This window comes from Pocillopora verrucosa, chromosome 10 (assembly GCF_036669915.1).
Source record: "Pocillopora verrucosa isolate sample1 chromosome 10, ASM3666991v2, whole genome shotgun sequence".
Taxonomy (NCBI): domain Eukaryota; kingdom Metazoa; phylum Cnidaria; class Anthozoa; order Scleractinia; family Pocilloporidae; genus Pocillopora; species Pocillopora verrucosa.
The window spans coordinates 4,299,161-4,324,469 of NC_089321.1; the positions used below are offsets into that span (position 1 = coordinate 4,299,161).

General features: G+C 37.0%; 2 protein-coding genes across 3 annotated transcripts in view; one reads left to right on the forward strand and one right to left on the reverse strand.

Annotated features, from left to right (window-relative positions):
* Positions 1-52: 52 nt before the first annotated feature.
* LOC131788124 (histamine H2 receptor-like) lies at positions 53-2,905 on the reverse strand. The gene has a single exon (XM_059105189.2). The coding sequence runs from the start codon at positions 2,292-2,294 to the stop codon at positions 1,098-1,100; it is 1,197 nt and encodes a 398-aa protein (XP_058961172.2). The 5' UTR covers positions 2,295-2,905; the 3' UTR covers positions 53-1,097.
* A 5,377-nt stretch (positions 2,906-8,282) lies between these two features.
* The window catches only part of LOC131788125 (D(1) dopamine receptor-like), a 49,662-nt gene continuing 32,635 nt past the window's right edge, over positions 8,283-25,309 (forward strand). For both annotated transcript variants that reach the window (XM_066173510.1, XM_059105192.2), the window contains exons 1-2: positions 8,283-8,398; positions 20,245-20,324. The gene's annotated coding sequence lies outside the window, so the exon portion shown is untranslated. The remainder of the gene's footprint in view (positions 8,399-20,244; positions 20,325-25,309) is intronic.

Below are 25,309 nucleotides of genomic sequence, written 5' to 3' on the forward strand. Positions count from 1 at the left end.
AAAGCGATCAGGCTATCTAATTCAGTTATATCCCAAATTTCTTTATTTGCCCTTATTTAAGAACTTTATTTAGACTGTACCGTCATCTTTTTTTCCGATCTTGTCTACGCATTAATTTGATCTATTTGCGTTTTTCAATTGAAATTACTCGTTTGTGTTATAAACATCAACCTAAAAAAAAGAAGGTTTTGTAAAGGACGCGAAGGAAGTTTGAAAACTGAGGCTAGTAAGTAATGTACAGCAGAAATGTACTGGAGAGAAGAATAAATTGAAGATACAGAACGTTATTAGTTTTATTGTAAACAACGTGGTCGGGTAAACCTTTCACCAAAGCTGGCAAGTGTCGAAACCAGCGGAAACCTCTGGATCTTATCACCAAAAGATTAAAAAATATTTACATTTTTTGTTAGCTCGTTCAGTGAGAAGTGTTCTTGAAAGTGGTTGGTGGACGGTCTCGCGTTATAAAGCTCAATACTTGCTCTTGCAAAGATAATCATTTGAATTTTAATTTAGTGTAGCTTCCCTTTCCTTCACGGTTGGCATTGTGCTTATCTGATATCAAAATAATGCAGACCTTATTCGTTACTTACTTTTTAAAACTAGGATAAACTCAGGGACGTTAAGAAATTTTTCGCCCTTTTCATGGAATCCGTACAGCTGTAAACACGAGTGGAAACTATTATCATCTTAAGCTCTCAACGTTAACCGACTTTTTTAATCTCGAGATGCAAATAGTGAATTTAGTGAATTCCGGTCCCAACGCATTGAATATTCCACGCCGTGGGCTCCACTATCTACTTTTCAAAATCTTCTCATGATCATTTGCAAGCTTTTAGCAACACCGAAAGGATAGGCTATTCGATAAGGTCTTTGTTGCGTTTTAAAGAGGGTAATACCTAATAACACAGGATTAAAAACAACCATCTAGGCAATACTTGAGATTCTTAAAAACATATACATATTTAACATAAACCTAATCAAAACGAAAAAAAAAATGGAAAAAAAAAGACCGGACTTATTTTTTCCCTCAGGCTATTGGGAAATCATTTTCTAACCCGTCCTCGTATGTGATAATGCACTAGATTTTGGGCCTCTAATTAAGACTCTGTCAAATTCTGAAGGGTGCTTTCTTCACCAGTTGAGAACCACACGGATGCTGTGTGTGGGGCTTTTGTCCAAACGACCGAGCCAATCTTTCTTTTGAATTCTGAAGCAGGCTCGGAAAAGGAGTTGAAATTCCCTCTCCGATCTGCCTTGTATCGCTTTAACAACCTTTGAATAGCTTTACGAAAGTGGTGGTTGTACGTGGTGTATATGATCGGATTGAATGCCGCGTTGCAGTTTGGCAAGAGATAGACGAAAGTGATCTTCAGAAAATTCATCAACTCTCTGGGAAGGCCATCAAATGCACCAGGACTGTACAGACTGAGCAAAGTGAGCACAAAAAACGGTGACCAGCAAATGCAAAATACGCTCAGAAGTATAATCAATGTTTTTGTCGCCTTCACCTCGAAGAAGATCGTCCCGGCAGAAAAGCGACTGGATTTTCTTCTTGAGTTCCGCTCACTTCCGTTGCAAAGCGACTCTTGTAGACGGAACACCTCAGTTGCTTGGTTAACCGCAACTTTAAATACAAAGCAGTACATAAGAATCATGATGGTGAAGGGGGCAAAAAACCCGATAAAGGAAATTGCTGTCAGGTAGATCTTGTTGTCGATATAGCATATTTGTTCTCGTACTATAATTCCCAAAGCGTCGCCGGACACAAATGATAACGACGCCAGAGATATGGAATATCCCCATAGTATTACTAAAATAACAGCGACACGGGTTGATGTCATTCGGATGTCGTAAGTTAGTGGCGAAGCGATCTTTAAATAGCGGTCTACACTAATGGCCGCTAAGTTTGCTATGGAAGCAGAGCAGAATAACAAATCTAGCCAGACCCAGAATCTACAAGCTCCCAAACCGAGTGTCCACAGATAGTAATCTAGCACGTTTACAATGCGGAAAGGTAGACACACCAATGCGAACAAAAAGTCGGCCAGTGCAAGAGAAAGGATGAAATAGTTTGTGGGTACTTGGAGCTGTTTGACAGTGAAGACAAGGTAGCACACCAAGCCATTACCGCCGACCGACACGACGAGGACAACAATCAGGATGACTACTTGGGTAATTATTTCAAAATCACTTGGAATTGAGAAAAATTGAGCTGTGGAATTCAGCCCAGAGTCGTTGGCTGGTCGAAAAATGTTCAAAAACGAAGAGTGGTTACTTGCTACATTCGCATGCATGATGTTGCTTGTCTCTCGAAGGCTCGCAGTGTCAAGCTTGACCTCTGGTACAACGGCTGTCTTCCTCGCTATAAAAGACCTCTTACAAACTGACAAAAGATTGCCAAATGAAGACTGTTCTTCTTGTCAGTTAAACTATATAAATATTCGCTACGTTCAGTATTCAATTGTTTTCGGAATATATATTGATATTTGCCTCCCTGTTCCAAAGTTACAGTGCTATTGAAAAACTAAGTGAGTCGGCCAGCTGATTAATTCAACGGACGTGATAAGAAATATACCAATTTTACGCAGCAAAAATTATCTCCTTAGGACATCTGTAGCTGCGATTATTTTTCTGCTGTGAGATTTTCTTGACTCGTCAGGCAGATTTGAAGACTAGTTAATACCTTTGACAGTCAAATAGAATTGAGAAATCTTCGGAAACGGATGAACTTAAATTTTGACAGGTCATCAAAGATATCTCGATTGGCTCATATCACATCCTTTGATCACCGACTAATAACATGGACCCATTTGTTTTGTTAAGTCAAACTTAAATTGCTGAACAATTTGAAATTTGAATTAAAATAGCCCTTAGCCTCCCCCCCCTTATGAGAACCTGGAACACTGGCGCAGTTCATGATTCGCGGGATAATACTGAACATTGTTTATCACATCTCACGAAATATCACACCCACTTCCTAGTCTGTCTAATGATATTGAGCGATTCCAAATTGAGGGTTACTCATTAGCGACAATGGATCTGCTTGCAACTTTGCCATCATGAAGTTTTCAAGCCTCCTTTAGTTTGAGAAAATCCAGAATAATATCTTTCCTAGACAATATTCTATTATCATAAAGTAACATATATTTCCGGAACAGTCAATATTGAATTGAGCCGACCAATGAAAATCACCAATAAATCACTTGCACCTGCTCGGCGGTTCTTTTTGTTTTAGCTAAAGACAAATTTTAGGAAGTCAAATCTACGGTTAGAAAACAACGGTTCCTCCGCGCCAAGGAAACCAAGAGAAAACAAACTGAGTGCTTTTAGTGAAAAGCTGTTCCAAAGTTTCTTCGCCAAGGTGAAATGACTTAAATATAGGAAGCTAAAACAACAGATTAGTTGGATTTGTTTATTTGTGTAACAAAAGAAGATGTTGAACGTGTAGGGCCATCTCCGATAACTAATCGAGCTCATTACAGTGTTATCTTTAAACGCAAGTTCTAATTTCGTCATTAATTGTGTTCTGAAAAACAAAGTCACCTCCGGCCTGGAAAGTTCCCACTATTGATAAAATCGTCAACTCGCCGACAAATTTTAATCGACAAATTTTTAATTGCCCGAGGTGAGAGTTCTTGTAAATAGGCAAACGAATATGGATTTTTGCACGTTTGCATGATCCACGAAAATCATTTCATCATCAGCTTTAGTTTACAGTGCTCATTCAAAAACAGACTGTCGATTATAAATGTTTGTTTCGCCAGCTTTCGTTTTTACGTTCGCACTTTGACGCTTCTTTGATAACTTCCAGCTGCAGCAAACCATTGAAAAAATCGTAAATTGCAGTTTTATAAAATAACGCTTCAACAAAAGAATCTAAAAGCTCTCCCACCTTTTTCAACAGCGTACGAAAAGCTGACAAAATAAAATATAATTGGGAATAAAGGGCCCCTTAGCAAACTTGCTTTAATGAAAGGGCCTCGCTGAACCTTTTCAAGTCCAGGTTTTAAATTGCATTGGTAAACTCATTTGATATCAACTGCGCACTTCCATTAATCAGTTGCGGCGAGCGACTAATTTGAGACGCCAATAGCAGCTGCAAGATATATATTTTCCCCTGGTGGTGATTATAGATGTTTCATCTGCGCATTTGGTTTAAAATAATGAAGCAACACTTTCTAATAGATCGATTGAAGTAAAAGAGCGCCAAAAGCAATCGTTTTTTCCTTCTGGTCTGTTCGTGTCCCCTCAACACGTCTGTGTTAAAGTCCTATAGTATTCACTTACACATGATCTCGAGTCCCAGAGAAGGACAACCAATTAGGTATATTACGAATTGAGGACATTGGAATAACAAGTATCGATAAATGGCGTAACACGTACCGGTAAGTAGATTTCAGTGACGTAGACATTATGCATGACGCACGAAAAAATACAATTGACAAAAGTGACACGGAAAAAATCGAATTCGCTTGAAAATTCCCAATACGAGTTTAAATCCTTTCTTCATAAAAGCGTTTCCTCAAATTATCCTGAGACCTTCTAAGCTCATGAAAAGTCTAATAGTTGTAGCATTAATGTGAAATAGAAGCTAAACAAATTACGCCAGCAAACAACGCTTACACTGGGTAATACTGATCTTGTCTGTTTACGGAAATTGTAGTGCTTTCGGCTAGTGATATTCAATCCAATGTTGCTTTAAGAAGTTCGCCAGAAGTACTAACAGCGTGAGACTGATGGAAAAGTTACTTTTTCAAAGACGTTTCTTGTTGCGTCGGTTTCTCTTTAAAGCCAATCGCTCTATCATCAGTGAGTTTACATAAACAAATAAGTAGGACTATCACCCACCTTTCTTCATGCCCTAGGCCACGTCCAATCTGATACGCAGCGGATACTGTTTTACAGTCTCCTGAAAAGTGAACGCATTTTTCAATTAAGCATTAGCACTTTCCTACTATTTCTATCTGATTTTGAACCGTGTACAGATATCTATTCAGCATTCATTCTTTAACCAGCACCCCCTGTTAAGATTTCCAAATTCATGATGTATATTTACGGTTATTTCTGTTAGATTACAGAAAGGTATTAGTTATTCGTGAAACCGTGCGAGTTTAGGCAACGAAAGCCGTGCCGAGCTACTAGTCTTTATAACAGTCGAACTCCTCCACTAACCGCTTTCAACAGACAACTTCTGGATTCACTGAAAATTATCTGAGTATTCGTAACTTCCTTAGATCTTTAAAATCCTTTTCGAATAAATAATTTTTAAGGTAAAAAATATTCTTAGATCATGGAGTATAAAATATTGACCCTTTGACCCCATAGAGTGATTAGCGCCTAGTTTCTATATACAGTATCACTCCTGAATCAAACACTAAGGCGATTTGAATGAAGGAAATGATCATCAATTAAAAAAGCGCTGGATTCTAACACAAATTCTCCTTGTCAGCACCTGAGGGAATATATAGAGAACAGTATGGAGAATATGCTTAATGATGTTAGAGTGTAAGGTTCAATCGATTAATCAGCCGTCATAGCGAGGATGAGTCAGTTTATCAGTAGGGGTTTCGATAGGGCAGGTCATCATATTTGCCGGAACGTTCAGGGTCGGGCTTTTAAAATTGTAAGCAGAAACTAAATATCTGAGCCCTCGCCACATAAATCTTAAACCCTTGCTTCCTGGATGCCTTCATGCAATCCGCCACTTATCAATTGTTCTTGCTCAAATGATTGTGCTCGAGAAATTTTCCGCGAGAGAAAAGTATGTAACTCCAAGTGATCAAGATCAGTTAGCTCGGTAGAACTGCAAAGGACCCGCTTAATCTTTCCCTTCCGCTTAACCCGTCACATGGCAAATAACGATATTGAGTAACAAAGTCATCAGATAAAGGCCTTCCGTGATGTCCAAATTGATCAAGGTCAAATTAATTATTGGTTATAAGTAAAGCGCAAGTGAAATGTTACATAAGTCAGTCATTTATCATTATCTCTATTCTTGTCTCATAGGAGTTCCGACACCGATAACCTGCCTGAGCAATATCTTAGCTCTATGAAACAAAAAGATATTCTACTTTGAATACACATTATTCGGCTCTCTTTGAAACCTAAATTTTATAAAATTTAAAGAACGATTCTAATTCCCCTCGATGACCCACAACTAACAACCTCGTTTCAAAAGGTAAGGTAATACAAAGAAATAATTGAAACTAGAAGATATGACCAAACTAAAAAAGCTGATAGACTTTTAGCAAGTTGAGGGTCTAATTCAATTGAAGCTGAAATTCATTTATCGTTCAATTTTCCTATAAGTACTCAAATCCCTGGGAGCAGTTTTGACGGAAAATAGGTTGCCACTGGCAGCAACCCTTGTATATGTAATCGTTTTATCAGTATGAATATCCTTGAGGTAACTACAGTGAACCTTTGTTACTATTTTCTTAGCACTCAAAGGACGAAATTCATGCTGAATTTGCGAAGTGATGTATCGTCATTTCCCTGTGACAGTTCCCTGAACAACCATGATTTTCTCTTGTTGAGTCATATGCTTTTACCTCGTTGTAAGCATTAATAGTCAAGCAAATGATTCTGATCAACGTTTGATACAGTTTTCTTCTTTCTATCTGCCGGGCGCATAACACAACCTGCAAAACGGCTGTTTTGCTGCAAATGAATAGCTGTGTCCACGCTATTCCGTAGAAAGTCGAGATTCACCATCCTAGGCTGTTGAGCGAAGTTCCCAAAGATAATTCAAAAAACAAACTTACAAACAATTAACTGAGAAACATACAAACTCGTTAATCGAATGATAAACCAACTATCGCAAAATATCGTGATTTTTCAAGAGGCGAGCAGATAATAAACAATTTGCCGAGGGCGCATGCTTACCCTTGGAAAAAAGCTGAAGAGAGCAAATTTTTAAGCCTAATGCGTTTAAAATTCAGTTTTTTTCGCTGATAAATTAGGAGCTAATTAACAGATAGATTCCAAGTTGCCGTGCGTCTGTTCAGTAATAGATCACAGAGGACGTCAAAATGTGGTAAGAACAAAAAAGTGGCACACGAGGCGCAACCGAGTGTGTCACTGATGTTCTTACCACATTTTGACGTCCTCTGTGATCTATTGCTGAACAGACGCACGGCAACTTGGAATCTATTTGTTTTATATAATAAAGAATTTAAAAAAGTTTTAATGATGACGTTATCTATACGTCTGTCCTCCAATAGATCATAAGTGAGAACCAATCAAAACGCGTGTATAACTGAGCTTATTATATAATAGGGGATAAAAGCAAGTCAGACGTTCTCTAGATAACACTTGCGCAATTATTTTAGTCCCGTCTGCTCACAAAACTGATTATGCACTAAATACATAAACTTATTACTTGTAGTCTTTGTGGCTATCCTAAAAAAGCATTTCTTAACTTTAAAGCTCATTTTCTCAGAACGCGTACTTGAGATCTTTGAGAAAAGATATCTTGAGATATATTTATCCAATTAATCTGAAATTTTCAGGGTTGATTTTCTCATTGAGTTGAGTTAAATAAGCACAGAGATTCTGCTTATGTTGATTTGAAGTCAAGTTATTGTAATCGATGTAACCTCAAATATATCAGTCACTTTTGGAAGGGCACTGGGGAAAATGTTTCTATTATCTCAAAAAGTTCTATGCTCATTTAAGAGGGTGATGCTCTAGATTGATACTAAAACAACATAATTCCATGTAATCTACAGCTAGATATCTTTTCTTAACTACAGCTTGGTAAGAATTTTGGGCTAGTGTCAGGTTACGAATCACTTCAAGTTAAAATCTTCTTCAAAATGTATCATAAGCTTTCTTGTGGTATATAGTTTTATAGGGTTACGAAGCAAGCTTTTGGAATTGCTATTACTTAAAAAAAGTAACTTTTTTTCATGTGAACCCCTGCCAGACTTATCACACTGATAATATCATGCGATTATTGCATCCTGCTTCATCTCGATAACAAAAATTATCCAAATAATCCACCTTCTATAAACGTTTTAGGAAATATGCCAAATTCTTCGTTTGGAATAACCGTAGATATTTTCGCATGCTGATTGGTTGGGAACCATCTTGTGCTTGAGTTGTTATGTAAGCTCTTTCGTACTAATTAATTCGATTAGGTCTGATATTAATAGCGGAATAACCTGCTGTACACGCACGGGATGTCCTTACAACCGAAAGTGAGTGCTTATTCGTCACGAACAAAAGAGCAAGTGGGACTCCAAACAATTTTATTTACCGAATCATTGTAACCTTTCAGTAAAATTCTGAGGGTAAAGACGTCATGTGAGTACGGACCGAGGCTGGTGATCGTCAAAGGACCGTGAATCACTGTGACAAGAATATATGTGGCAATTGTAGAGCTCTGCAGTCAACAGTAAGTCAGTCAAAAGTAACTGATGCTTAAAAGTTTTTTTTGGACGCGTCCAAGGCAATAACTCGTTCGTTTAAACAAATAGATCTGTTTTATCTCATTCAAGGTTCACTTCATTTATTATGTAAAAGTGAGGCAAATTTGATCTTCTTCTGAGTTCATTTTCATTTACGTTGAAGATGCCATGCCGCATACTGAGCGCAAACATTTCGAAGAAATGAATCGTCAGTTAAAGTCTGACTTAAAGATTTTCCTACACTTTGGACGTGACTGGAAGTAACTTTACGCGAAATCATCAGTGGGTTAAGACTACTGATAAAATTATTTTGATCAAAGTCAAGTAGTGGGCGTAAGTTCAAATTACTTTGCTCTCTAAAAGCTAAGTACAATCTGCTGTGACCCTTATGATCCCATCATGTGCTTTTCACGCATCATAGTCACAGCACAATTCCTTTGCTGATTTTACTGTACCGAATGGTCAAAAGAGTTAATGTAGGCTATACGCCAAAAGGTTTCCCACGTTCAATGGCCGGTACAGTTTTGTCCCTTGAATTCAAGGAAATCGTCAGTGCTAATATGAAAACGTGTCTTCCGGTCACGCCGTCTGGCAGCGAACAAGGTAAAACGGATTATTTGAAGGACATTTCATCGTAGGAGGAAATAAGGAAATTTTTGATCCTTTCAGTTTATTGAGTATCTTCTTACAACACGCTAGCATTCAGAACGATAATACAAAATAATCGACATCTACGTTGTCTACTAACACATAGCAAGTAATTGACTGTACAGTTAAGTGGCCATCTTGTGTTTACAGACAAGTATCATTGGCTGTACTTCACTAACAACAGTGGTAAGCATCTCTTATTTCCGCGTATAAAAAAGATGAAACACGTCTCCACACTGGCTGCACTTCAAAGCCTGGTTCAAAGGTCCGCGGAAAGGTGATACTCCCAAAATTAGCGACACCAAGATAGCTCGGCGAGCGCGAGCGCCAAGCTATCTTAGTGTGGGCGGTGCCTCAGCGAGCTTGATTAATTAAACTTTCAACACTCCAGAAAACGGTTAAAGAAGCATTTTAGAGCCATGCTTGGCATACTAGCAATATTTCCTCAAAGTGGACTCAGTTAACTTGTTTCGTCATACCATACTGTGTGATCTGGGAGGTGGCTTATTTCGCAAAACCTAATTCAAGTCTCTTTCTGTTCTCTACTCTTCCTGTTTGAGCCAGAATTTCGCCTAAATTATAATCAGTAATTGTCCCTAATTAAAATAATCTAACCAAAGACACTTTTAGCTGAAAAATTGTTGCAGTGATTATTCTTTCAAAGGATTTCATCTCATTATGATCATGGTTCAAACTGACCTCCACCTGTCAATTCAATATAATAACATAGCTAGCAGAGCCGCGCAATCAAATTCAGTATACGTAAGCGTGCTCAAAATCCCGATGGTGCACGCTGATAGCGTAAGCAAATCGCTTCGCCAGAAATATTTTTTTCGCGCAAGCGGCCACTGTTAGCGCAGGGAAAAATAATTAATTTCGCGACAATAATGGATACAAACAGAGACTCGACCCGCCAGTCCCAAAACGAAGACAATTTTCCGACCTTTTCCCTTGAGCTAGAGTTCTTAAATGAGGCAGAAAAAGACTCGGCATCAGTGCCGTCACGATTCTTGAGCGTGATTTCTTTTTTTAAAAATAAATAATTTTTTATTCAAACTGCAGTAAAATAAAACTCGAGCATTCAACAGAAAATTTGAAATAAAACCAATTCCTATTTTGCTTAATATTTAGCTTACCGCGAACAATCACTTCTGATATTGTTGTCCCTTTTTTTGCGTCGGATTTGATGCACAATTCCACCGGCTATGTTAGAAAACAATTGGTTCATGCTTTTAGCTGTACACTATCGAGTTATGGAGCACGTGGGAAGTTTGGAGAGCACTCAAGAAGCTAGAGTTGCCCTCGGCTATTGCCTCGGGCAACTCTTACGCTTCTTTCGTGCTCTCCAAACTTCCCACGTGCTCCATAACTCGATAGTGCACGCTAAAGCATGAACCAATTGTTAATTGGTTTGTTAAGGTTGAAAATTGGTTTTGATTGTCAACTTTATTCTTGCGTCGAATACTTACATTTCGCAATGTGCCAGTTTTGTGAGTTTTGAATATCGCTGAAGGTGATTCCTCGCAAAAAGAAATTACTGAACAATTTTTTTTTTAAACTATCCTTAAATGTTCCCTCCCAAGGTCTGTTTCGAAAACTATATTAATAAAGATAGGTCGCAGTGCTTGCTTAAGTCATTATGGGCCAATCTTACCCCATTTATTGCTGAAGTGGTACTTATAAAACGAATTATTTCATCGTTTCACGGTAGATTTTGCGGTAACTGGAATTAAGGATTATTAGTAAGTAAAACTTGGAAAAACTACCTGTTAGGTAGAAAGTCTCGAGCGTATGGAACAAATAATATATAATTCGTAAAAAAAACCAAGCAATTTAAACAACTTTGACTCAAAAGGTTCCTCGAGTCGTTGCTTTGGTGGTTATTTGCATCCTCCACTTCGTCCACGCTTTTAGCTTTACCTTTTCTCCCATAATAATTTTTTTTAGTTTCTTCAATTCAAAGGGGCTTATTTACATCCCAAAATTAGTCAACAAGAAATATAGGTCAACTTGCTCGTTTAAGAGCGAAAGACCATCGTACTTTCGTACTTGTTTACCTCGTCAATTGGTTGAAAAGCAATGCCATGTTCTCGGAATGCGTGCGCGCTCATTCGCTTGATTATGTGGTTTTTATCGCGCGGAACAGGATGCCCAGTACAATACAGAGGAATCACCTTAAGCCGAGAATTGAAGTGGTTAAATTGGCGCGAAAACTTAGGCTCGTCTGAAAGTTGATAGGGTAGTGTTCAGTACGCTTTTTATCGTTTGTCAGCAAGAAGATCCTTTGACAGCTAGAAATAATAACCTTGTCACACTATTATTGCACAAAGGTAACAGTGACCTGAACAGTGGGATCGAATCAGTATGATAGAGAATTGCCTTTAATCTCTTTTTCAAATGCTCAGAGCCATCCACCAGCTTGAAGCTTCGCAATAAGACCTCTATTGATTACTGAATGAAGTTTTGATTTATTGTAGTGATGTAACATATTTCGAGGCTGTCAAAGGATCATAGCGTTGTTTTATAATAAGTGACCCCTACCTCTTGCCTCGCTGCTTTTTAGTTGAATTTGATCCGGAAAAAAACTAAAACTTCCTGTTACTGCGCATTGAAATCTTCAATCACTTTGCATCTTTCATTAATCCATAGATTAGTCGATTCATAGAAAGAAAAACATTCTGGTTGTTTCGTCTTGGCCTCGAACAAAACATCTCGGTTTGGGATCGTGCCCTCCAAGTCTGACGGATATTGCGCAGTGAGAAACCAGCATTCCTTCGGTTACTAAAATATATATGATACGTCGTTTTTGCAACCACGAATATCAATCATGGGATTGTCTTTATAAAGGGTTTTTCAACCTAACATTCATGAATTTGAATCTCACTTTTTTTTCGGCCACAAAAAAAAAAAAAAAAAAACTTGTAAAAAAGGTATAAACTTTATGTTTTTATAGAGTAAAGTACGAAAGCAAACGTATATTGGACCTTGTGGGTCAAGGCAAGATATAAAAGGGCTCAACTGGAAATTAGGAGAGTTCACAGTTGGTAAAAGGCTGAAATTTCCGGACTTCCGAAAACACAGTTTATTTTGTTATTAAAGATACAGTACCGCGTGAAGCTACCTCTTTTTTGAGGACTCATTCTCAGAAAAAAATATGAGAATTACAAACACAGCTTATCAAAAAGAAAAACGATATCATCTTCATTACGAGGCAGTTTCTGTATATTTCTGGGCGGTATTAATGAGAGAAGCGTTTTTAAAAGCATGGCGATAGTGTCACACGAAGTGTGTCGGGAAAGCTTGGGGAAATTCAGCGGCCAGGAAATTGCACTAAAAGTAAACTGCCAATATCCATCACGAAGATGCTAAAAGGATTAAGAGATTGCGTGTAACATTCAAATTGAAAACCCCAGTATCATAGAACTTTAAATTTTTTGCCTAGTCGCAACAAAAAACGTTTAATCTCATATCTTCGATTACAATCAACAAAAATTATATTTTTCACCAAAGTGGAGTTAAAACTATCATCAGTCAACCTCTTGCAGAACACAAGGCGCCGACATCTCGTTAAATTTCCGTCACTCGTGTCAGTTTTAATTCCACCTGTAGGAGGAGTCGGTTATTTTTTTCATTTGTGTCCACACATTTCACGCAAATAACATGCACGTACACGTAATGAAATCAGGTTATAAGCTTTTCATTCACAAGAAAAAAAAAACAATCTAACAAGAGTAATTTCTCTCAAAAAGACGGAAAAAGGTTTGATGCTCTCTTCAATTTTCCTCGTTATCTCTAATTCTTTGCTTTTTTGTTCATTACATTTTTGCAACCTCGCGATATAACTGACATTAGATTTTAAATTTTCTGAGACGCAATCAGCGAAAAAAGTTCAATAGGTCTTTTCTAATTGGGTAGATAACCACAAAGTTTGACATCCCACTAAAGATCCACATTCAAATATCTGGGGGCACAAGATGAAAACCAGAGAACTAATTCGGTTTAAATTTCGTAGACCATATGGCGAAGATTTTAAGTGTGATATTAAAAAATACTTCATCAATCGCCGTTATAGTAATAAATAACAATCGCAAAATATCTGCCTCAGAAATAGGAAGACAAATTCTTTGCTGACAAGAGTAAATAAGCGGAAAGTAAAATGCATTTCTAAATTAAATCAGTGGATCGCAAAATACATTTCCGCAAATCATTTTTTCTCGCGTAGAGAAAGAACCTTTTCAGATAGGGTTTCTTTCATCATTAACGAGGTGCTTCCAAATTTTGGGCTCACACTTTGAATTAAAAAATACAAAAAAAAACGATAATGCTGGCAATCTTAACGCGACAGAGAATCAATCAAATGGAAATATCCAAAAAAACTTTGAATCACACCACAAAGCCATCTGCTGGTATATCACCTTTTCCGTCGGATGAAAAAAGCAACTGTCAATAGTAAAAAAAAAAACATAATTGATGTTAATAAAAATACATGAATAGTTGTCAGTTTAAGAAGCTATGGGAGTGAAAATAGGTTCATTTAAAACCAGCTTCCTTTCTGGGTGTACATCACAAGGTGAGATCGCTTTTAAAAGAGTCATGTTTTTACGCTTGCGCCCTTTAAAATTTTTTATGAAATTCGATTGAATAACTAAATTTAATACACACCGAAAACGTCTTGCAGCTTAAGTATTTTCATTTTATTTTCGTCACTCTGATATAGTAGCATCAAGGAGTTGTGTACTTGAAATGGACTTAGGACTTAAAGTTGCAGAAACTTGGTCAAAGAAATATTAATAACAGCAGTGAAAATTGCTGAATTCAAAACTTAGTTGTAAACGAAAAGAAAAGTTGGTAATTTACTTCAAGCTGAGACTAAAATAAAGTAACGTAGGTCAAGTACAAAAAAAAAATTATTACACAATGAAATCGTGACTCTCTTTTGAACGAAGAGTGGAAATTCAAAACCAAAAAATTAAAATACAGAACTGTTTGCATGTCTTGAATACCTTGTCGAGGATTGCTGATTTCCTCGGTGAATTTGCATGTAAGTGTCAAAGGTTTTGCCTAATTTTCAGCAATTATGATTTTGTAAGCTTAAAAGGTGCTATACGAACCGAAATTGAGAACATTGATTGAACACATTTAGACCCCCCTTAAAGAAGGATATTGAAAAAGGCATGAAAATTATCATCTAAAAGTAAAAAATTTTCAGATTGAAAAATCCAAATGTAGTCTTGAAAGGGTCTGGAAGGAAATAGTCGTTATAAATTAAAGGTCCACAATCTCAATCGTATCGAAGACTAGGTAAGAGGATCTGTTACCAATAGTTACTCTGATTTCAAATGGAAAAGTTAGCCAAATGTAGTCGAAAAGATATTCTTGGAAGACTCAGTAAAATTGCTGAATATGATATTGTTAATCTATACCATAAACAGGAATGTATAGGGTTATCGATAACTCCGTCACTAATCAGGTAATTCATATCAGGCTTTGATTTCTTGGAAGTAAGCTTCCGGAAGAATTTGCTGAATGGATCACACCAAAGAGTATAGAAATAAGAAACCTAGAAATGTAGACGATGGACATTGAGCTACGCTTGATGTTTGCCTTATAATATTATGTTTCAAGTTGATACTTAACACATTCTTACATTACTTCCTCGAGTTTAGGTCTCTGTATAGCTGTAATGCGATCTTTTCTATAGCAAGGAGGGAAACATTTAACCTTTTCAAATTTTCCTTAAAATTGTATAGAGAATATTGCCGGCCAATTTCTAAATTCATCTAAAAGTGTATTAGTCAATTATTTTCACTTCCTGCCCAAAAACCAACAACGCGGTACTGTATTCCATCCTTTGAAAGCACTGATTGCGTTAACAGCTCAAAGTTAAAGCTTCTTTTGATTCTTTCTCTCACATTGACAGTTATTGTGGACATGTTTCCGTAATATGGCTCACTCTGATGGCCATCTCAGGTAATCCAGCACGTTTAGGTCTCAAGGAAATGGGATTGTTTTGAAGACGATCGGATGAACACTGTCGAAACAATAATTTGTGAATCTTAATTCCCGCAAAACGATTTAACTTTTTTTTGGCATTTAAGGATCGTTACCCCAAGTTGGACAATACCCCTAACTGTATCAAATACATTGGTTTCCTCTTTTAACTGTTTTTGAAACATAATTCACTTGAACAGAACAACAAAAAAAGATAAAAATGCGTCTTAAACATCCACCTAATTCGAGGTTAGGCAAAACAACATTTAAAGAGGAAAATTTAAATAAATGAAGCTTTAAGTTAAAAAGTTAATGCATGTGGCCGCTGATATGTTATAAGATGAAATTACGACTTTATCCTTATAAAGGAAGATGCCGAAACATTTGTCACCAACGTACGACGAAGAAATATCCGAGTCCCCGTGGATAGTCGCTCAACCAACACCGGTTTTTTTTTCCGGTGAGCTCAGTCAATTTAAGGAAAGAAATGGCACCCTAGAGCGCCCAATTTTCACACATATAGTTGCTAAGAAACAAGGTTCATCTTCGAAATGATGTCCCACGTTTGCAACAGCTGAATAAACTTCTCTTGGCCATTTGCTGATGTAATAAAACGAAGGAAATTATTTAAGTCAGCATGACAAAGTTCTATTCAGTTTCGCAGTCGGTCCGCGCTGACAACATCTCTGATCGATATACAACCCTCACCCTTAGTCCACAAGAGATACATATATCCATTGCTGAACTCTGTTACCATCGAGAGATGATTTGAATCCAGAAGTGAGTAGATTTACAACCTTCAGATGCAAAATTTTCACACATACCTTTTTCAAACTCGTGTTTTCTACAAAGCACTTAATTTTGAGCAAAAAGGAAATTTTCCTACTTATATCAGAAAACTTTTACGGTGATTACGGTGCACTTCTTAACAAGACTTAAGATTTTCTAATTTGAAAAGCTAGCCGAAAATGTCCATAAGGAACAACGAAAGTCGTCGGTCATCAGTTTGCATTAAAGCACTTTAACTGAAGGCTATCCAGAAATTAAAAGAAGCAGCGATTCTTGCCAACGAAGATCCTTTTCAAACGCGAGACATTTCATGTCGAAATTACCAAGCTATTTAACTCACGGTTCCCCCATTTCGTCAGGCATATTTTATTCATTATGTTACTGCGACACAATAGATATGACCAAAATGTCTCACAAATTCCTAGAAAAGTACTTAAAAAATTACTCTGGCGAATGATTCCGTGGACTCAATAAAAATGATATGGAAAATCATTTTAATTAAGGTGAAATTCTGTAAAACTTTGATAATTGTTTTTGGTCATCAAGTCTTCTCAGTTTATGCGGGCAAGTTCACACATACGGTAGCAATTGGCGTATTGAGAGATTGGGCTACTGAATCGATTTAAAAGTTGCTATTGATAGCAGCAATGAAATCCTTAGGGCACATTTACGTTAAAAATATTTTACTTGTTTATGCAATTCATTCTCTGACCTTAGCATTTTTTTTAAAATGAAATCAGCACGTCTAACCATTGTCAAGGGGAAATTATTGTTATACATTTGGCTATGGCCGATTTTCATTGTTTCTTTTTTTGTTTGTTTAGTTCTTTATTTTGCTTTGTTTGTTTATCTTATATGGCAACATTTCTGCAATTAGGGGTTTTCCGCAGGTGGATAAACGCTTTTCTTACGCAGAAGTTTCTCCACCACCATTACTACGAAGTAGCGAAAAGTGCGTATCAGTTGCAGCCCAACGACGATTAACCTATGTTTGAAAAATTAACTGCAACAGTAATTATGACGAGGCGATTCTTTAACGTCCTTCTTTGTAAAACAGTAAAACAGATCATTGAGGCGAGGTTGCTTTATTTAAATCCAAGATTGCTCGTTAGAGTCTTTTGAGAAAAAAATGTCACCAGAGCGAGTGAATAGATTTGTGTTATTTATTTAAACAGTACATCCAAGCGGAGGACGAAGAATCACTTTAAGGTGCACCTGCCGACCTACTGACAGCTTCAACGAGTCAAGGAATTAAGTGCAACAAAATACAAATTAGATAAGCTCTTGTTGCCTGCCCTTGGTAAACGTAAAATCCCTTGTTATTTCTTTCTGAGCGGGAAGTGCATAACATTAACCGATGGGAAAAAGTCCACTGTCTTTACATAACAATCCAAAGCTCAACCACAATAATCATATCTTACCTCATTAAAATACAGGAAATAAAAGAGCGCTAAATTATCGTTTACATAGTGCAATTGAAAAAAATAAAAAAAACAAAATTGCTTGTTTCCACTTTGGGTCGACGCGTTCCCAATATGGCGGTTATTGTGGTCTTTCATTTTCACCTTTACTCGAATCTGCAAGTCAAAATACGTCTGAGTATAAAATAGATTTGGTTGTAGAGCAATCAACGGAGAAGGCTGCTACAAAAGAAATTCGTTTTCTCTACTCTCCACGTCTTGCGGTAAAACTGAAATCCCCGAAAAGATTTTTTATTTATTGCAACCTCAATGTAAGCTTCATTTGCCTTCGATTCAGGAGAAAAATTCTGTAACGTTTGTTACCAGGCAGATAATAATTAGCCATATTATTTAACTGGTGAAGAATGTTTGCCGTTATACTGTGTCTTGAGGCAAAGGTTTGATGCTGTAAGTCCGTGAGTACCCATTTTAAGTTAATTAATTTTTGCTTAGATAGAAGCCTTTCAAAGCAGCAGCAAAACTGATAAGTTGAGTATAAATTTTCACAGTGTCTTTTCTGTATGGCCGTACAAGGAAATTTCGACTCAAGTCGGTGTTTTATTTATTTATTTATTGGTGATATTTGTGCAGACTGGCCCAGTTTAGCTTCAAGCTGGTTTGAGTGGGAGCCTGCCTAGGACATATTAGCGAAGTAAAACAAAATGTATTTAAAAATATAAAATACAAAAGGAGCCCACATCACAAATTACAATTTACACATGAGATATGTGTTTTCCAAACGTAGACTAAAATACTATAAACGAGATTGTATCGGATATGGGATCCAACGTCTGTCAAATTGGAGTTGAATGCACATGAAAGTGAATTCATATGAAGCTGTTCGGTTCAATTGAATCACCCCAAAGACTATGTTAAGCCAGAAGTGTAGAATATGCTCAGAAAAAAGAGAAATTTCGTAGGTTTTGTCCCATTGGCTTGAGGTGTAGTTGTAAAGATCTACTTTTTATATTCAATTCAATTCGCAAGTTCTCCACGTTAGATCGTCTTTCAATTGTAGTTTTTTTCTCCCAATTTCTCAATTGTGTTCAATATTATAGCGAGTTCATGAAATCAGATTGGGGGCCGTATGATTTGTAGCCAGGATATACCTTACAGTATTTACCGATGTCTACATTTAATCACCAACCCATTGTAAATAGCGCAGTAACAAAAAGCACCAAAATTTTTCATTGCCATCGATCAAGAGCCTGATCTATAAACTGTATTTTCATGCAAAAAATTTGACATTTAAAAGCAATTTGTTCTCAATTATTGTAGAAATAAAACTGAAGGTGAAAAGGGTTCAAACCAAAGTTTGAAGCAATCGTGAAATATTTTGCAATTTTTACTATTAATACCATACTGAGATAACGCAAGAAAAACCTTTTTGGGCTGAGAAAGTTAGGGAAAAATTGTCTACGCACGATTTCCGCCGTTTACTCAAGTCTCGCCTTCGATCCCCTTGGGGGTACACCGCGGTCAAACGTCTGCGCAAGCGCGAACGTTGTTACGTCTACGTGGCATGCTTTCAGGCTGTCAAAACCAAATAGTCTCGCACGAATTGCAAACAACCACAGAAGTCACGATGTTTTAGAACCTTTTTGAGTTAATCTCAAAATAGAATGGTAAATCAACAGGATACTAGGTACTATGATAACTTTGGGTTCGAAAATTCTCGAATTTTCCCTTTTCCCTACTTTTGTTTCCTTTTTACAGCTTCTTTCGCTTAATTTTCGAGACAAAAGTTGTTCCTTATGTTTTCCTTTGAAATTTTGCGCGGGAAATGGGCGCGCGGGCGGCCAAAAGTGATTGCCTCGCGCGTGCTCTGCGTTTGACCGCTTTACTCCTTGGGAGATGAGAACGTGCTGATTTCCCAATAAGTTTACAAACGGTCCAGTTCGGATTTCTACTAATCTCCTAAACTATATATAAATAGTGAAATTAAAGTAATTTGTTCCGATAAACACCAAAAAGAGATAAATACTTCATTAAGAAACAAACGCAGTTAAGGATACCAAACATCTAGATAGGTCCAGGCTAAAATATACGAAAAACATAGTTGTTCAACTTCTTCATATATGTCTGTATCGCAAATGATAGGAGCTGTGCGTCGAAAAAGAAGGGGGCTTTTGCCCTACGTAATTCTATGTGTAAAGATAATTCATCAAACTGTTACCCTGATCGCAGACGTTTCCATATCAATTTGCTCATGCACATGAACACGGGAAAAGGAAAGTCTACAATCCATTTCCTGAAAGTTTGAGATGTTTGGAAAGCCTTCAGCATGATAAGATTTGGTTTTCATCCTTTCACTAAGAAATTCCGTCAACTAAATATGCTCAATAGCCATACTCTTGACTCAACTAACTGATTTGCACCCGGCAGATCGAACGCAGGTTATTTGCTACGATTTTATTTCGGTGGAGATTAACTTGAAATTATTATCTTTTCTTGACATTTGTGAAGAAGAAGGTTGAGTATTACGCTACATAATAATAATGCGCTTTTTAATATACGTCAAATGTTAGTTTCGATCGGAAAAGATAAAATTTTCATCACTTTGTGATCGTTATCGCTGGAAACAACGGAACAAAACGAAAAAGGTCTGTTAAAGCTCACGTACGCATTCTGCCTATTCTACACCTTGGGTTTAACGCACTGCGCCAATTCAGTCAACGCTTAAGTGAAGGTGGTGAATGAGCACTAAGAAGCGAAAGTAGCTTGGCTAAATCAAAACCTTTTTTAGGAAAAAGAGTACGTACCTTCAAGTTGCATGAAGTAAATATGAGACAAGCAAGTTCTGAGTGTTATCTCAGCCAACGCTCAGGGCTTTCGTCTTGCATTTAAGATTTATTTCTCGAAAAATGTGAAAAACAAAGAGCTTGTTTACTAGAAGTCACATAATCTGTGAGACTTGCTTTAACTTATTTTTCCTTTCATTGCAGGTTTTCGAAGGTTCCCGCACTGGTAAGGACTGTTCTAAAGGCAAATTTGGTTCCTCTAAAAAAACAGAAACATGCATGAGGTAAGAATAATTTCTTGCTTAGATATCGAGCTTCAGCTTGTCAAGCTTGTGTGCTTTCAGATTTGGCATGCAGCACTCATACTTTCAAAAAAAAAAAAGTAAAACAATCCCACTTACACCTATTAAAAAAATTCGGGAGGGACGCCGTTCTCAGTGGAAAAAATGGCTTTTTACTGCAGTAACGAGGCATCTGTTCTTTTGGTTGTCAGTTGCGTTACTTCTGCATGTCGGAGTTTTTAATTTTCTACGAACGAGTAGATGCTATCTCTATCATTACCGTTAACAGTATCCTTATTTTTTGTCTCTCTTTTAACTCGAGATTTTGTTCCTTACTGAGCAATGGTTTAATCAAAATGGCTTCTCAGCAGTCAATTTGTGGTACGACAGCATTTCGCCAATAGACTCTAAAAAAACCGTAGGTTATGTAAAGCAAATGAAATGCACTAAAAGGCCTCTTTTGTATATGTTGTTATATGCACTTCCGGCCGTTATCAGTAAAGGTTTGAAGTATAAATGAAGTATCCGGCTAATGGAAATTCGATTTTTAGTCAATTTCAGTAAAAGAAGACGACGATTTCACTTGATATATACAGCAAAATTAACCAGTTGCCGGTTTTTAAAGAAGTTCCTGCGGCAAGGTTGACATGAAAAAAAGGTCTAATGTGAAGCGCGTTTGCATTACAGGGCAGGAGAGTGAACTTATCGCAGTATGAGGGGCTCGGATGGAAATCCTTTTTTATCCGCTACAGCTTTAGAACTATTTTCTTTTAATTGGCCTTCTTGTCATTTGACCAGCTTAGTCATTTGCTTGGCTTGATTATTCTCGGTGATTTTATATGTAATGTCTTGAAACAAAACTAAAATGCTGGATAATGAAAAAACAACATTGCAAGGTCTTGAGAGTTTTCTACATTTAATATTTCCATCAAGAAAAAAGACTAAATATTATTTGGACAATTCATCTTCTAGTTTCAACCAATCACTTTGAATTGTAAATACAGGTCAATACTTTAAAAAATGTGAGCTCAAAATAGGATTTTACCAAAACAAAGTAACATCCCCTCAAGATGTTTTCTAATTTTGGAATTCAGTTTCTGCATTTTATAGTTAAATATATCAGCCCCTCCCCTTCCAAGTTCAAATTAGTAAATCTTCTGTCTAGCATACAATTCTTATGATGTTAGTTCTGAGAATTTAGCATCAACTACTAATAACCAAGTTTATTTTTTATTTTATTCTCATCACTTGTCAGCTTAATACATTATTGTAAGGAGAAATTCTGCATTGGTCACTTGTAGGAGTGATAGGAGTAATAGGTTAGCACAACGTAGCTTGTAATTCAAAACACATCCCATCTTGTCCATCAATACCTCGTTAACCCCAGTATAGGTTTACATGATTTATTCCAGAGCGCGGCTTTGCGGGATTTTCGCAATTTGAAATCAATAAATAAACAAAAGCTGCATAAAAAAAATAAGACTATAAAAATAATTTCAAACAACTTTCGAGGCACCCACTTTCTTCTGGGCTCCCTTTCTTGGAAAAAACCTCCTAAAATTACGGAGGAAGGCCCAGTAGGTCCTCTTTCGCCAATTTGGGGAATAAACCTAGGTTTTATACCTGTTTTACTTGTTTTAGAACCATTCAATGTAGAACGTCGAGGTTAGAGAATTGCTGACCGCCATGAGCCTGAATCGGCCTGATTTTATAGCAGCAGGTTGCATGTACTATGAAACAAAATTCAGTGAAATGTTCGTTTCCCTACGCGAATGATGTTTTTCCTCATTTTAAAATTTTCTGCTTTTCTCCTAAGATATCTTAAGTTGGCAAAATGGGGGGATCCTGTCAGCCACTGGGGAGTTTTGATCACTATTTCGTCTGCCGTGCGGGCCTACAACTATCAAGTTTTAGTGGTTGTGCCTTTGGTGTTTGAAAATTGAGTAACCAAATAACTGTGGGGGGAGGGGAGGGGGCAAGAAAGGGGCATAAAACTGATCTTCTTGGTAAGATGATTTCGTTGAAGCATTCAGACCATATTTGGTTCAAAGACCCGGCGATAGGCATATTACAAAGACCTTTGTAAAATTTGATTTCGTAGGAAATAATGGGTCGAATATAAATGGGCACGTTCCACGATAACTTGTAAAGGAGATACCACCCACTACTCTCACCAGCTCTCATTCCCGTACCTTCTTACCTAAAGATCTCTTCGAGGCACTATAGTCGGAAAACGATGACTGATCAGCCTGAATTATTCTCTTCTTTGAAATTTTTGCTTGCGGTTTTACGGCGGTAAGCATCTAAAGGAAAGGTTATTGTGATTTTTCGTCAGTAATGACCTTTAAGTGAGGCAACAGGTCAATTAATTCTGAAATATGGATACAACAAACGAGACCCACTGCTCTGTTATTCAATTCAGCTTTCGAAGAAATTGAAAGGTTAAAAGAAAAGCAAACACGAAATGATGATTATACAACCTCTTTAGAGTGTTAATTTCAAAGATGAATGCCACCCAAGGGTGTTCCTGTTTTCCGGTTACAAAGATGTTTTTGGTGCTGCCTATTGCTTTTATAAACATAACAAACCTTGTTATGTTTTATGTTTGCTTAATAGTCTGCGCAATAGTTTTATGGCAAATTAAAAAGCCAAATTACAGAATTGTTTTTCGTTAAGGAAGTAGTTTTTCTCTGCTAACACCAAAACATGTATGGAACAAACAAGCTACAGCAAATTAAATTATAATCCTCAATAATATTCCTATAGATACCTTTAAATACAAAACGCAAGTTTTAATTTTTCTTAGTTGACAGGTTAAAGGCAAAATGTCAGAATGTGACGTGAAGTCATTGCATTACAGGATAACTGAGTGACGGGGTTCATTATTCCAGAAACCATGATAGTGAACAAGACTTCTGATAATTTATCTCTTTCGATTGTTTAAAAAATTAACTTTGTTCCACAATAAGTCCTTTGGAAAACGCCGAGATATCATTACGACAAAGTAATCGAATGATAAGGTGTTCTTTCCAAATAGGTTGACATAAAAAAGGGCCAAAACTGAGTGATTCTCTCAATGTCATAAAGCAACTTCAAATAAGTTCAATCTCATCTGGTGCGTCACTCAAACGCTCATCATTCGTGGAGCTCCATTTGTTTGTGTAGCGAACAAGATATTTGCATACCATGCAGACCCTGATTGGGTAAAGCTGCAAAGAGCTGATGATAAGCATGCCCAATAGCTGAAATGGATCTAAACTTTGAATCCTCGATAAACATCACCCAAAACCACTTTGTGAAGATGCCAAGCCTGTAAGGTTCTCGCACAATCTACCGGAGAAAGAGGTACTCTCCCCATAGTTTAACACACTGAATTAAGTAGCTTTATTCAAGGTTTCCTAAGGAAGACTTGACGAGGAAGGCAACTTAAAGCTCGTGTAATTAGCTAAGTTTACTGTTCTCCATAGCCTCTGTTTCAAAATACATAAACGAACTCGCTCCCATTTTTTTTCATATAGAAAAGGCCAGAGAGATTCACAGCGAGAATGTGAGAGCGCAACACTAATCTAAAAGCAAAACCATTATTTGGTAAGTGAATTGAGGAAAATTCTGGAATGATTCACCACAGGATAGTGGTTTAACGTATTGACATCGAGTGAAATCAATTTTCTAAAAACTGTTTTCAGCATGGTATGGCATTTGAAAATCTCAGCGAGTGAGCATTAAGAACGCTAATACCTAAAGAAACTTAACGGTAAAATAAATGCAGTTTCCTGCCTCATCGAGCGCTCTTTTAGAGAGAAATGGATAAAATGAAAGTTAGATACAAATAGTTAATACTCACCAACAAGAGAAGGGCCTTTGTATTTCTAATTTTCTTTTCTGTTATTCAAAGCATTTGCCGTTCGCCTGAAGGGTCTTAGGCTGCCCTACAATTGTTTTGACGCCATTAAGCGTCAAGACGACGACAAGTCCATAAAACACTAGCGTCAATTTTCTCAAAGAATGCAGCCATTTAAAGCACTGTTTAAGAAACTGACTGACAACCTGGTCAGGCCAACGGCATGAAACCGTTCAGTTTATTAAAACCTGGTAGGAAGATAACCTATCCAGATTGATGTTTCCTTTCAGTGCATCAAAATCTCACAGTTCAGATGCGCTTCGATTAAAAAGACAAGCTGGTTTAATAGGTTCCGGCTCAGTAGGAGGGAGTGCTACAAAAACAAGTTTATTCAAAAAAGGTCGCCACAAGACCGGGGATGGATGGGGTAGCATTTCGCTAATTGCCGCCAAACTTGCAGAACAAAAGCTGCTTTCACCTGTGCTTATTTAGTTTCTATTTCTTAGATTACAATTTTGAATTTTTCATTTCTTTTAAGTTCAAACCTCGCCAAATGCAGGGATAGTTCTTCAAGATTCAGCGAAAACCTTCGTTTTCAAATAATTAAACATTACATAGGTGTAATATGTTGATTAATTTACGGCTCCTTATGAAGGGATTAAGGCATTGTAAACCAGATAAAGATTATATGTCAGAATTTCCGATATCTGCAGGACAGTTTAAAGCTTTTTTTAGAATTAACTCAAAAACAAGCGATTAAATTTCACATTTCTCTGAAGTACAGAATAATGCTAGAGTAGTGAAATTCATTCATTCCTTGCGTTCAAACATCACTTTGTTCTGCACCAAGCACCGGAATAATCATTTAAGATGTTTTTCTTCACAAACAAATTTCTGTTCAACTTATTATTCATAACCAAAACTTTCTTCCTTGTCTGTGTACACATAAAATATTCATCACCTTTGGTCAAGTTAGAGACGTTGTCGAATTCAAATTCGAACTACGAAGGATATTTAGGGAAGTTCATTTTTGGAGAAAAACACAAATTCTCTGGAAACGTTCCTTTATTTATGTTTTATTTTGATTAAAAAGTAGTTCACTAAAACACGACTTAATGATGAAAAACAAGTGTGCGGGGAAATGGGG